The following is a 12353-nucleotide window of genomic DNA, read 5'->3' as shown; positions in this document are numbered from 1 at the left end:
AAAGGGGTGACTCGTTTGGTATTCTTCAAGACAGCCAGGCCCCCTGTTACCTCTCGACATAGCTGACGCACCCCCCCAACGCTAAGTCTCGTTGCATTTGGCCGAGAATTATATACATTTGGACAGTCATCATAGGTCACCAGGTCATTCAGTTCACTGCTTCTTATCCAGTGGAAAGATGTTTTTTCATTTTCTTTCAACAAATCCTACATTACTAAAATGGTCAGGGAGCACATCATGATTTTGTCGACTAAAACTAGACGGACAATAAAACATTCCTGGTGACACAAAATATGACTAAGTGAATACTGTTCAGAGACTATGACTAAAACTAAACCAGTGGTGGTCCACAGACCACCTTTTGAAAACCCCTGGTGTAGAAGAAAAATAAATGGGAAAAACTCAAGTAAAGTACAGTAATACCTCACACTTACAGTACTTAAGTAAATGTACTTAGTTACTTTCCAGCACTAGATCTCTGATAATGAAATCATAAGGAAGAGGTAGGCCTGACTCACACCTTCGCAACAGATTGATGTATGCTTGTTGTATGAGATGTATAGCTGATGCAAGCTCGCAATGCATTTCCAATGGGAGTCACATGGTTTGACACAACATTTGTGTATGAGGGGCAGTCGAAACACAGCCGAAAGCCATACATCACAATTGTGTCAAACCATTTGACTTCCATTGGAAATGCATTTGGGCAAGATGTATCACACACTTTTATACAGCATGCATCAATGTTGTACGCTAGATCGAAAGGTGTGAGTCGGGCTTACGGCCTCACTCACACCTTTCGATCTAGCATACAACATTGATGCATGCTAGATGTAAGCAAGATGTAAGTGTCATGGCCGCCCCAATGCATTTTCAATGGAAGTCACAGGGTTTGATACAACATTTTGGAGTACAAGCTGTTGTATGGCTTTCGGCTGTGTTTCGACTGCCCCCCTCCCCCTCATACACACACTTAATTGGTTGCCAGTATCATTTCGCATTGATTTTAAGATTTTATTATTAACTTTTAAAGCTACTTATCCAACATGGTTGAATTTTATGTGCCGCCACGTACCTTAAGGTCATCGGGTCAGGGTCTACTGAAGGTGACCCACAAGGCTAAATTGGTCACTAAAGGGGATCAGGCTTTTGTGGTTAAGGCCCCAAGGCTCTGGAATAGCCTATACCAGAGGAGCTGAGACTAACCCAGTCCCTAACACATTTTAAAACCCTCCTAAAGACCCATTTTTATAGAATAGCCTTTGCATCTCCCTGATTTTTATCTGTGTTTGTTATTTTTATTTTTATTTTTTTATTTTTATTATTATTATTACACAAATGTTGTGTCAAACCATGTGACTCCCAAAGGAAATGCATTGCGAGCTTGCATCAGCTATACATCTCATACAACAAGCATACATCAGTCTGTTGTAAAGGTGTGAGTGAGGCCTAAGTCCGGAATTCAAAATGTAGTAGGCCTACGAGTAAAATAATTGGCATCAAAATGTACTTAAAGTATCAAAAGTAAAAGTATAAATTGTGCAGAATGTTCCATTTAGAGTTCTCAAATTTATAATAAATAATCTTTTGAAACTATAGCCGATCTACAAGCTCACAATGCGCATTGTGAGCTTGTAGATCGGCTATTTTCAAATGCGGGCTGAAGTAGGTAATGTATGTTTTGTAATAACGATCTGAATCTACATAAGTAACTAGTAACTAAAGTTTTCAAGTAATAGTGGAGTAAAAGTACAATATTTACCTCTGAGATGTAGTGGAGTAGAAGTAAAAGTATTGGGAATTAAAAAGTACAAATATCGCAAAATTGTACTTGCCTAATAAGTACAGTATACTCAAGTAAATGTTACTTTCCACCACTGGGAACCAAATGCATCCTTTACAGGTGCGTGAGTGGCACAAATGCAACGTGAAGAAATTTAAGGGAACTTGGAAAGACCCAAGTTCTTTTCAGATTTCGTTTTTCCTAGACGAGAAAATTAAAGAAGGAACTGAAACCTCAGCCAATTAGCTGACCATGCATATACGGCCCCAGGACAGAGTATACTTCATTGCGACCGTGAGGGCGAAATGGGGAACGGCACTAAAGCGTAAACATGAAACTGGATCACAAGCATGGATGGCATCAATGTTTTACTGTACGTTTTGTCGCATCGACAACTGTGACGGTGGGAAAGTGGAAATTGGCACACCACACAACACAAATGACTGGCAGTGAAGTGACAAGAAAGACAGAACCGAAATCCTCAGTCATATATGACTGAGATTTCGGTTCTTTCTTCCAGTATCGAGTATATGGTGTGTGTGTTCATATTAAACTAGTTTACTGTTAGTTTCAAATTATTTAATTATTCCGTTTGCATTATTCAAATTAGCAGCCTATAAAACATAAAAGCAGCAGTGGTTTTCTCTGGTGATTTTATTATGTTTTAATTAACTAATTGTGTTGTGGTTTATTCAATTTAACGCTAGTATGTCCATTGAAACCAAAGATCTAGTTTAATCGGTTTAGGTTCAAAACATATATTTTCTACCAGCATTAATGGTATAAGTGTACAATTGTTTTATTACAATTTGTCATGTAGCTGTAGCTCCTCATTGTCACGGTGCGACTCAAGATGTGGAACCCAAATGTAGAACAGACAGGCAGGAGTAGAGCAGATCATATGCAAGGTATTTATTATACTGAAAACACTGGACAGAACACCATAACATAAATTATAATCAAGCAGGGAACACAAGGGACTGAGGGTTTAAGTAGACGCAGGGATCACAATACACAGGTGAACAGAACAAACAATCAACAGTAATAGGCTGGGAGACTAACAGCACACAGGTGGAGAAAACTAGTAATCACAGGGAGGTGAGACAAGACAGGCAAACATAACTAGGCAGAACAGGAAACACTATGGCAACACTATAAAAGTGTGCAACAGACTGATATCGTGACACTCATACCCACTTACGCAGGGTCTGTACCCCAAAGATAAATATTTTATCATAATTTATGTTTTGCATAGTGACTCACTTTTATCACATATACGCTGATATTAAATAATCTTCTATTACGACCAGTAAGACGCCCTGACTGCGAGAAGCCACCTTGGTGGTGAGGTCGCGTACATGCACGCATCCGCCTGGGTGGCGGCCGACTGCCGCTGAATTATGTCTTGGCCATATATGGAGCATGTCTTGAGTGTACAGGGTTTGATGAGGACAGATCGACATACGGAATGTCAGAACAGGAAGGACTGGTGGGGAAGGGTCAACATAATGCAATGTCAGTGCAGGTCAGCTGCAAATATGGAGATCTAAGGGTTTGAGGTTTGAGATGTAGAGTTGCTGGCCGCAGTGGCCGGTTCCATATAGACAGATCTAGTAGTAAAGTGAAACAAAAAGTTAAATAAAACCAAAAAGTTAAATTAAAAAAAGGGAAACAACAGAACCCTCCCACCTATACCCGTTCCTTGTGTCACCCCATATGCTCGGCTACAACACTCTATATAAGAATAGAATTCACACCAACCTTCCATCAACTCTCCATCCCATACACGGCAAGGTAAGGACTCTCTCTCTCTCTCTCTCTCTCTCTCTCTCTCTCTCTCTCTCTCTCACAAACACACACACGCACACGCGCACGCACACATGCACACACACACACACACACACACACACACACACACACACACACACACACACACACACACACACACACACACACACACACACACACACACACACACACACACACACACACGTTATAATCATTTATTTATGTCCACATTAGAGATACAAGGACACAAATATTTACAAGGTGCGGTACAGAATCTCGGACAAATAACCACACACCCTTCAGGGGTACAAGTAACAGCGTCTTCGCCATATTTGGCGGCTACTGATAGAAGAGATTGCACAGAATGTTGGAAGGCGCTCTTTACAACCAACATATATATGTCCTATATGCGAAAGATAAACACAAGTAGATTGCACCTATAATAGCACAGTACAGTGGGCTCGCTACTCTAGCCCAAAATAATTGTCTGTCTGTCTGTCTGTCTGTCTGTCTGTCTGCCTGCCTGCCTGCCTGCCTGTCTGTCAGTCAGAATGCAGTTCCTGCTAGTTGCCGGTGTCATCCTGGCTGTGTCCAGCGCTGCCACCATCACCCTGGAAGACCTGGAGTTCCATGCGTGGAAACTCAAATTTGGTGAGACTGAGACCCAAACCACACCAATGACTCGTCACGTGACTCCTTGCAACCAAACGGTGTATAGTTGCATGATGCAACCGCGGTTAATGGTTATCCCCAATGACAGTAGCAAGGAGTTGCGTTGGTGCTGACATGTCCCATTCAGGACGGGAACCCCTTTTGGTGTTTTAAGCATTATGTTACAAAACACCCGCACACTGTCTTCAAATGCAGTGACCAACTTTTAATAGGGAAACGGCAACGTTTCGGCCATATTCATCAGGATATCTTTATGAACACAAAGACAGTGTGCGGGTGTTTGTTCCTTTTTCATTGTTGGGCACCGTACCCTCTCCTACGCACCTGTCACCTGTAGGTGTGCAAAAGCCTTGCTTTTTATACTTTAGATATATATATATATTTTTTTTTAAATCGTGAAAATGTGGCGCACATCTTTGAATATACTCTATATTCTTTCAGAGTGATTCTTTTTTAAACTCAAATCTTTGCTTCTGCGGGGTCCCCGGAACGGTGCCGTGTCATTAGTCAGAAGGTTCATTGTTCCGAAGTTACTATCCCTATCTCTAACCCTAACCAATACCTAACCGCAAGCACGGGAGCAAACCTAAACCTAACCGCAAGCACGGGAGCAGTGCATGTTCGGACCTATGGTTCGGACTAACGGGACTTCGGATCTATGGGCAGTTCCCCCTGGAACAACAACATTTCCGGGTCTGCGGCCAAATACAGATGATTCTGGGGGTCCTTGACATGAAAAAGGTTGAGAACCACTGACAGAAACATATATATATATATTATTTTAACTTACAGTAGTTACTTGACACCAATGGAAACAAGTCAATGGGGCTTTCTTGGGTTCATGATTTTATCCTTTTTAGCAGACTTGTATTGTACTGTACTCCCCTGTGCTTAATGGTCCATCATGCAAACGGTTAAAAAAAGTAAACTATATAGAAGTGTATATTTGTACGTCTCTAAAGGTTATGATGAATTGGACATGGTGGACCCATATTGTAAACAAGCGTAATGCTTCATGGTGTCGTCCACAGTTGACAGTCTTTGTGTTGAGTTGTACTTGAAATCTACTGTAATTCTCCAAACGGTTAATAAATTATTCAATCAATCAATCAATCAATCAATCAATCAATCAATCAATCAATCAAAAACCACTGATCTCATTCTGTCCAGGAAAGGTGTACAGCTCTGCGACAGAGGAGGCCCATCGTAAAGATGTCTGGCTCAATAACCGCAAACGGGTGCTGGTTCACAACATCCTTGCGGACCAGGGAATCAAGTCCTTCCGCCTGGGCATGACCTCCTTCGCTGACATGGTAGTGTTCCTGTTTGTTTTGACAGCAAGTTTTAATTTAGTTTTAGTCATATCAGTCTTCTTGAATGAGTTTCCATTTAGTTTTAGTCAACTGCAAAGTGTTTGTCTAGTTTTAGTCAACTAAATATCGTAATATATATACGACCGTATATCGTAATATTACATATATCGCAATATATCGTTTAGTCAACTAAAATGTGTTTTGGCTGGGCTTGCTGGCTGATTTTCGACTTGATTGCATGCTGGAGTTAGCCGATGTACAGGCTCACAACGCGAACACGTTATTCCAATCAGTTCCGTTTTCCACTTCATCAGGCACCCCAGCTGACCAGGGGGAGGCAGTATAGAGACCAGGATTACGGTCCTTTTTGTGTGTGAGGGTACCTCACAAAAAGTACAATAGTTGAGTAAATGTACTTAACGTTTCATTTCCGACCCATGTGAACAGGACAGAGTGGAGTACGGACGCTTCATCTCCCGAGGCCTCCTGCGCTCCTCCAACTCCTCCACGCCTCGCCGTACAGGCTCCGCCTACCTGCCACCAGCAGGTACGTGGGACAATCCAGAGCCTGTAGTGTCGGCCCGATAAGCGGCTGGAAATGAGCACAAAGTCAGGAGGTAAAAAGCAGCCACACCGTGGTTTATTTCAAAAAGAAGGTGGACAGCATGGGAAATGGCAGCACGCAGGCAGCAAACAAATAGGGCATGTTGGTGTGCAGCTCCACCATGCCCTCTCACTGAATCCAACACTGAGTTGGTGTGTGCTTCCTGGCAGCCTTTTATAGTCAGCTGAACCAATCAGTGCAGACTGTACCATTTCACCTGGTTAAACATGCAACACTTTCCTGAACCCCACATAACCCACATCACATGAACCTATAAATCTATATCCCTACACCGGTAAGTACATATCAATGATGCCCACTATTGCAAGATAACCCACATATCACATTATCATTAGCAGCTCCAATGCATCACTCAAACACCCCCATGGCTATTCCACTGTGGTCCAGTCCAGACCAATACATGGTGCTCCGGTAGCCTGGGACTCTTTTCCCTGAACACACTGGAACAGACAGAACAGAAGCAGTCAGTATTCAAGTACCCATAACACAGTCTCATATTACATAATTGTATTTTCATGTTCATCATACTTTCAATAAGCCAGTTCAACTCATGACTCTTCCTTTGTGTGCAAATATACATACTTAAATGTGCCCAATATCAGTAACGGAGGACCACTTCGTTACAGAGCCATAGAGTAAGAGAGTTACGACAACTCCGCTCACGTCATGGGGCCCGTCCAATGGCGGCTCTTAGTGCTTAGGCGAAGAGTGACAATGTCCTGGACCGGAAGTTATGGCAGAATGCACTGGACTCAGGCAACAGCCCAGCTTTAATGATCTTAAATCCCTTTATGTCAGATCGTTTTTTAATAATAGTACAACATAAACATTACAGAGAGTAGATAGTTGTTACTGTACTACTGTAATACTTTAAAACAGTTATCATGTTGCACAAATGCCTCAAATTGCTGATATTTTTCGCCGGTCTCGTTGTAAACAATGTATTTCAAACTCCAGCTTGTCACTCTCCTGGCTGCATGAACAGCGCTAATTGTTCTGCCTCCTCAATGTCGTAACTCTGTCTTACTTTATGGCTCTGGGACCATCATTGGGGCTGAAAAGTATATCAACAGTATATTCAAATGCACATGAATACTGCAATATAGAAATATTCTGTTACAATTAAAAGAACGAAATTCAAAATGTAAATGTCCGGATGGACAAAAGAGAAAGTACTCATTTTGCAGAATGTTTTGTATGAAAATCTTTAGAAAATAGTCGAAATAAGGTGGTTATTGCATGCTTGTGTTTGTATCTTTATCCAGTAACTGTAGTCAGGGACGGATTAACCCCCACGAGGGCCCCTGGGCCGGTAATATTTGCAGGGCCCCCAACCCCCCATAGCGACATTGTCCTGTTTTCCTGTGTTTTTATCATATTTTTAACCTAAATTTAACAAAATCAACAGCCAATGGAGGGTCCCAGGAGCCCTTTTCATGGCGTCAAACCTAGTACCTCACGGTCCAATTTCCCCAAAGGGCCCCTGAATGCCAAGGGCCCCTGGGCCACGGCCCCACTGGCCCAATGGCTAATTTGTCCCTGACTGTAGTTATGAGTAGAAGTATGTCTTTCATATAGATTATTTTTGAATTGGACTAAGCTTGGATTGCTAATCAATTTCATTGTCTTTCACAATGACAATAAAGATATTCTGACTCCAAAGTACAGAGCTAACTCAGGTCCAGTGTATGACAACGACAGTTTCACCATAGATTAATATCTCCACGATAATGATTATTGTGAGCGTGACCCGAGATGAACGATAATGAATGATATTATGGTTTCATACCTCCAGGTGGCATCAAGCTGCCCACTGCAGTGGACTGGAGGAACATGGGATATGTAACTGATGTTAAGGACCAGGGGCAGTGTGGTTCCTGCTGGGCCTTTAGTGCGGTATGCTGCGTGTGTGTGTGTGTGTGTGTGTGTGTGTGTGTGTGTGTGTGTGTGTGTGTGTGTGTGTGTGTGTGTGTGTGTGTGTGCGTGCGTGTGCATGTGCGTGTGCGTGTGCATGCGTGCGTGCAAGTGCGTGCATTATCACTCATTCACTCATTCACTCATTCATTCATTCATTCAGCCTTTGTTTTTCTCTGAAATACATTGAGAGCAGGATCCTCATTTCCAATGATGCTGACTCAGAGATTACAAAACTCACATATGCGGCACTGTTGAAATCTGAAATATTGCATGAAAAGAACACTTTTGTCATTGTTGAAGACAGGAAAGGGTATAGGCGTTATAAGCAGCGGCTTATAATGGCCATGTACTGTTTTTGTAATGTCAGTTGTGACTCAACTTAACTGTACATGTTACAACACCGAAATAAAACAATATAAAAGTCTTTGTCCTGGTCTGTCCCGCCCACCTCCAGACGGGTTCTCTGGAGGGACAGCACTTCAGACAGACGGGGGAACTGGTCTCTCTCAGCGAGCAGCAGCTGGTGGACTGCTCCGGAAGCTACGGAAACCTGGGCTGTGGCGGAGGATGGGTGGACCAGGCCTTTCATTACATCGCAGAGAACCAAGGCCTGGACACCGAGGAGTCCTACCCCTACGAAGCTACGGTCAGTCAGTGGTGGAACAATAAGTGTATACTCTTCTACTGTACTCTGAATTCCTTTACTACATTTTAAAACTTACATCTTCATATAATTGGCCATGTCACTGATGCTCATGGTAATAGGCCTATCTACCTCTGTAGACAGAAAATTGTGACATATCATCAAAGTCAAAGTCGTACGATTTGTCACACACGTTACCGCAGTGAAACTTCGTTCTCCGCATTTGACCCATCTCTTGGATGGGTGAGCTGCAGCCGTGCCGTGCTCGGAAATCATTTGATTCGTTGATTTGACCCCCCCAATCCAACCCATTGATGCTGAGTGCCAAGCAGGATAATCACCATTTCTGTCTATACTCACACAGACATAAACACCTATAGATACCTCATTGGCCGCAGAAATTCATTGGATCGCATGGGGAAGAGGTAAGTTACCGGTAAGCGGATTTGCGGATGGCACGCTGGGCTGGGCCAATCACAGACTTATATTGGCATGAGAAAACAAACGTTTACATTGCCTCTGATTGGCCTATATGGAACGCCCCCTTCTGTGACGCACGCAGAAGCTTGCCTTCCCAGAAATGGAAATGGCGCCCGAGATACAGACGCTCTGACATCATAGGCAGGTTTGGTCATGTAAACGATTTCAGAAATGGCGCCATATTAAAATGAGCATTAGTGAGGACCTGTTACTGAATATGAGGACAGGTTGAAAGTGGTCCTTTAAGTAGCCTAAACGTAGCCACACCGTCATGTAAAAAAACAAAAACAAACAAGTGCCAGGTATTATTATTATGCAGAGCTAGATAAAGGTTTGTCAATTAAAAAAAAAAAAACTTTAGCACCTTTATTTTACAGTTTACACTATACTCAAAGTATATTTACATTTTGCAATGCATTTGAGCCACTGTTTGGGAAACAGCGTTGTGCACAGTGGTGGAAAGTAACTAAGTACTTTTACTTAAGTACAATTTCTGAGGTATTTGTACTTTACTTGAGTATTTCCAATTTCCAGTACTAGTATTATTAGAAAACACACATTAACCACTTCAACGCTATACATTTTGAAACAATTTGAAAATAGCCAATCTACAAGCTATACTAACAAACAAAGTATACTTCTAAATTGCAGAATTGGTACTTTTACTATAAGCAAAACAATTGAGTAGTACTATTTCCCACCACTGGTTGTGAATGATCGTGCATAGCGTTCCTATAGTATACTTTTACTCGACTAATAACCGCGAGTGCTCCTTCGTCCTTCCTCCACTGCATGCATGCACATGGCGCCATGCAGGAGGGGGACTGTCGCTTTGACCCCAGCAGCGCCGTGGGAGCGACCTGCAGCGGCTGGGCGGACCTCAGCGGAGCCACCGAGGAGTTACTGCAGAGTGTCGTGGCCACCGAGGGGCCGGTGTCTGTCGCCATCGACGCCAACCACCAGTCCTTCCAGCTCTACCAGTCAGGTATGAGAACCATGCATGCATAGCGCTGTATTGTATACTGAAACTATAACATGGCCGAACCTATAGCCGGCTGGTAATCCTATAGCCTGACAGCGTGTCGCGGGTTCGAGTCCCGATCCCGACGACCTTAGCTGCGTGTCTCTCCCCCCCCCCCCATCTCTTTAACTACTGTTAATCTGTCAATAAAGACAAAAAATAATATATAATGAACACACTCGGCACTTGTGATGTGCGTGCAAAGTTGCACAACTTTATATGTTTTTAGGCCCTCAAAAACCCTTTGCTGGTGTAGAGCTCATGCAGGTACTATATTTCTTCTATTCTATTCTATATTAAAATTTGTATTTATTGTTATGAAAGCTTACAAAGCTAAATAAAACGTGTGTTAGGATTAGGTATATTTAGAGATCAGGGTCACTGTATCACAGGTTAGGGGTAAAAAATAAAATGACATCAAAATCTCTTCTAAAATGATGATGTCCTTACAAGTATAGTACCGCCGAAATTATACGTGTGTGTGTGTGTGTGTGTGTGTGTGTGTGTGTGTGTGTGTGTGTGTGTGTGTGTGTGTGTGTGTGTGTGTGTGTGTGTGTGTGCGTGCGTGCGTGCGTGCGTGCGTGTTCCTGTAGATGACGGTGTGTATGATGAACCAGAGTGCCGCAACGGCGCGTATGACCTGGATCACGCTGTCCTGGTGGTGGGTTATGGTACTACAGAGGATGGACTGGACTACTGGATAGTGAAGAACAGGTAAACATATAACAGTACAGTACAGTACAGTACAGTACAGTACAGTACAGTACAGTACAGTACAGTACCGTACAGTACAGTACAGTACCGTACAGTACAGTACAAAAACGGTGGGACCTGATTGACATTGCAAGTGGGTCCCCAAATACTAGTCAACAAAACACTAACATTTTAATAACGTTCATTTTTATTTTTTTAAAGAATAACGTTAATGTCTTGGTATATATATGCACGACCCTGACAGTTGGTATAAATGTGTGTTTGTCTAGCTGGGGAGAGGGCTGGGGCGACATGGGCTACATCAAGATGAGCAGGAACAAGGACAACCAGTGTGGGATTGCCACAGCAGCCAGCTACCCCCTCGTCTGAACGACCAGCTACCCCCTCGTCTGAACGACCAGCTACCCCCTCGTCTGAACGACCAGCTATACCCCCTCGTCTGAACGACCAGCTACCCCCTCGTCTGAACGACCAGCTACCCCCTCGTCTGAACGACCAGCTACCCCCTCGTCTGAACGACCAGCTGCCCCCTCGTCTGAACGACCAGCTACCCCCTCGTCTGAACGACCAGCTACCCCCTCGTCTGAACGACCAGCTACCCCCTCGTCTGAACGACCAGCTACCCCCTCGTCTGAATGGGGTGCATGGGACAAGGACAGTTGGCTACTAGACTACGACGCAGTGGACTATACTGGTGGACAATAATGACCTACAGCATACACACTCATGGGGGTGGAGCCGTTAGATGTTTGGTGGTTATTAATTTGTGCTATTTGTGTTATTGTCTGTCCTGACAAAGGTCTTATAACGATGATGCGTCAAATAAAGAGCAACAATATTGTTCCAAGTTCCTGACAGTGTGTTTCATTTCCAATTTCTTTGTCATTCAGAGATCGGCTTTTAGATTGAAATAAATAGTGATGAAAATAGCCAATGTGTACCACACCAGGCCCACAACACGTCACATTGTGATTCTTATAGTGAGCGTGTAAGGCTTGATTATAATGGAAACATACCGTATACAACAAACCATCACAGAACTGGAGAAGTTTCAGGTTCTGGACAGGTTCTGCTTCCGGGTTAACACTTTGTATAGTCCAACAGAGGGAGCCAGCAAACAGGCTTCTGTCATGTGTGCATGGGTATCAATTCAATTTCATTAAAAGTGTGTGTGTGTGTTGCGGTCTCCAAGCAAAGTGTATAAATAACACAAGTAGCTCGAATTGGGGAACCCAACATAAAGGAAGGACATCACAAAATCACAAGGTTTACGTTTTGTATTAACCAAACTTCCCCACAGGGATCAAATTACTGGAAACATGTGAGCAACCAAAATATTAAACAATACATAAATTTCAGTGGTACTTTACCAACTTATAGTTATAAGTAGAGGGAGA

General features: G+C 43.1%; 1 protein-coding gene across 2 annotated transcripts; it reads left to right on the top strand.

Moving 5' to 3' along the window:
* The first annotated feature begins 4114 nt into the window (after positions 1-4114).
* LOC308329540 (procathepsin L-like) lies at positions 4115-11813 on the top strand. Of its 2 annotated transcripts, XM_080783874.1 has the most exons (9): positions 4115-4222; positions 5414-5556; positions 6004-6103; positions 7977-8077; positions 8553-8744; positions 10038-10206; positions 10836-10956; positions 11226-11326; positions 11593-11813. In XM_080783874.1, exons 1-8 carry the CDS (start codon positions 4123-4125, stop codon positions 11323-11325), a joined length of 1026 nt encoding a protein of 341 aa, XP_080640000.1. In that variant the 5' UTR covers positions 4115-4122; the 3' UTR covers position 11326; positions 11593-11813. The 2 variants fall into 2 exon arrangements, with proteins under 2 accessions (XP_080640000.1, XP_080640001.1); XM_080783875.1 differs by having other exon boundaries at positions 11226-11813.
* The last annotated feature ends 540 nt before the right edge of the window (positions 11814-12353 follow it).

Source organism: Protomyctophum bolini (assembly GCF_963924005.1).
Source record: "Protomyctophum bolini genome assembly, chromosome: 15".
Taxonomy (NCBI): Eukaryota; Metazoa; Chordata; class Actinopteri; order Myctophiformes; family Myctophidae; genus Protomyctophum; species Protomyctophum bolini.
Note: the sequence above shows the minus strand (reverse complement) of the source record. Positions and strands in the feature narration are given on the sequence as shown.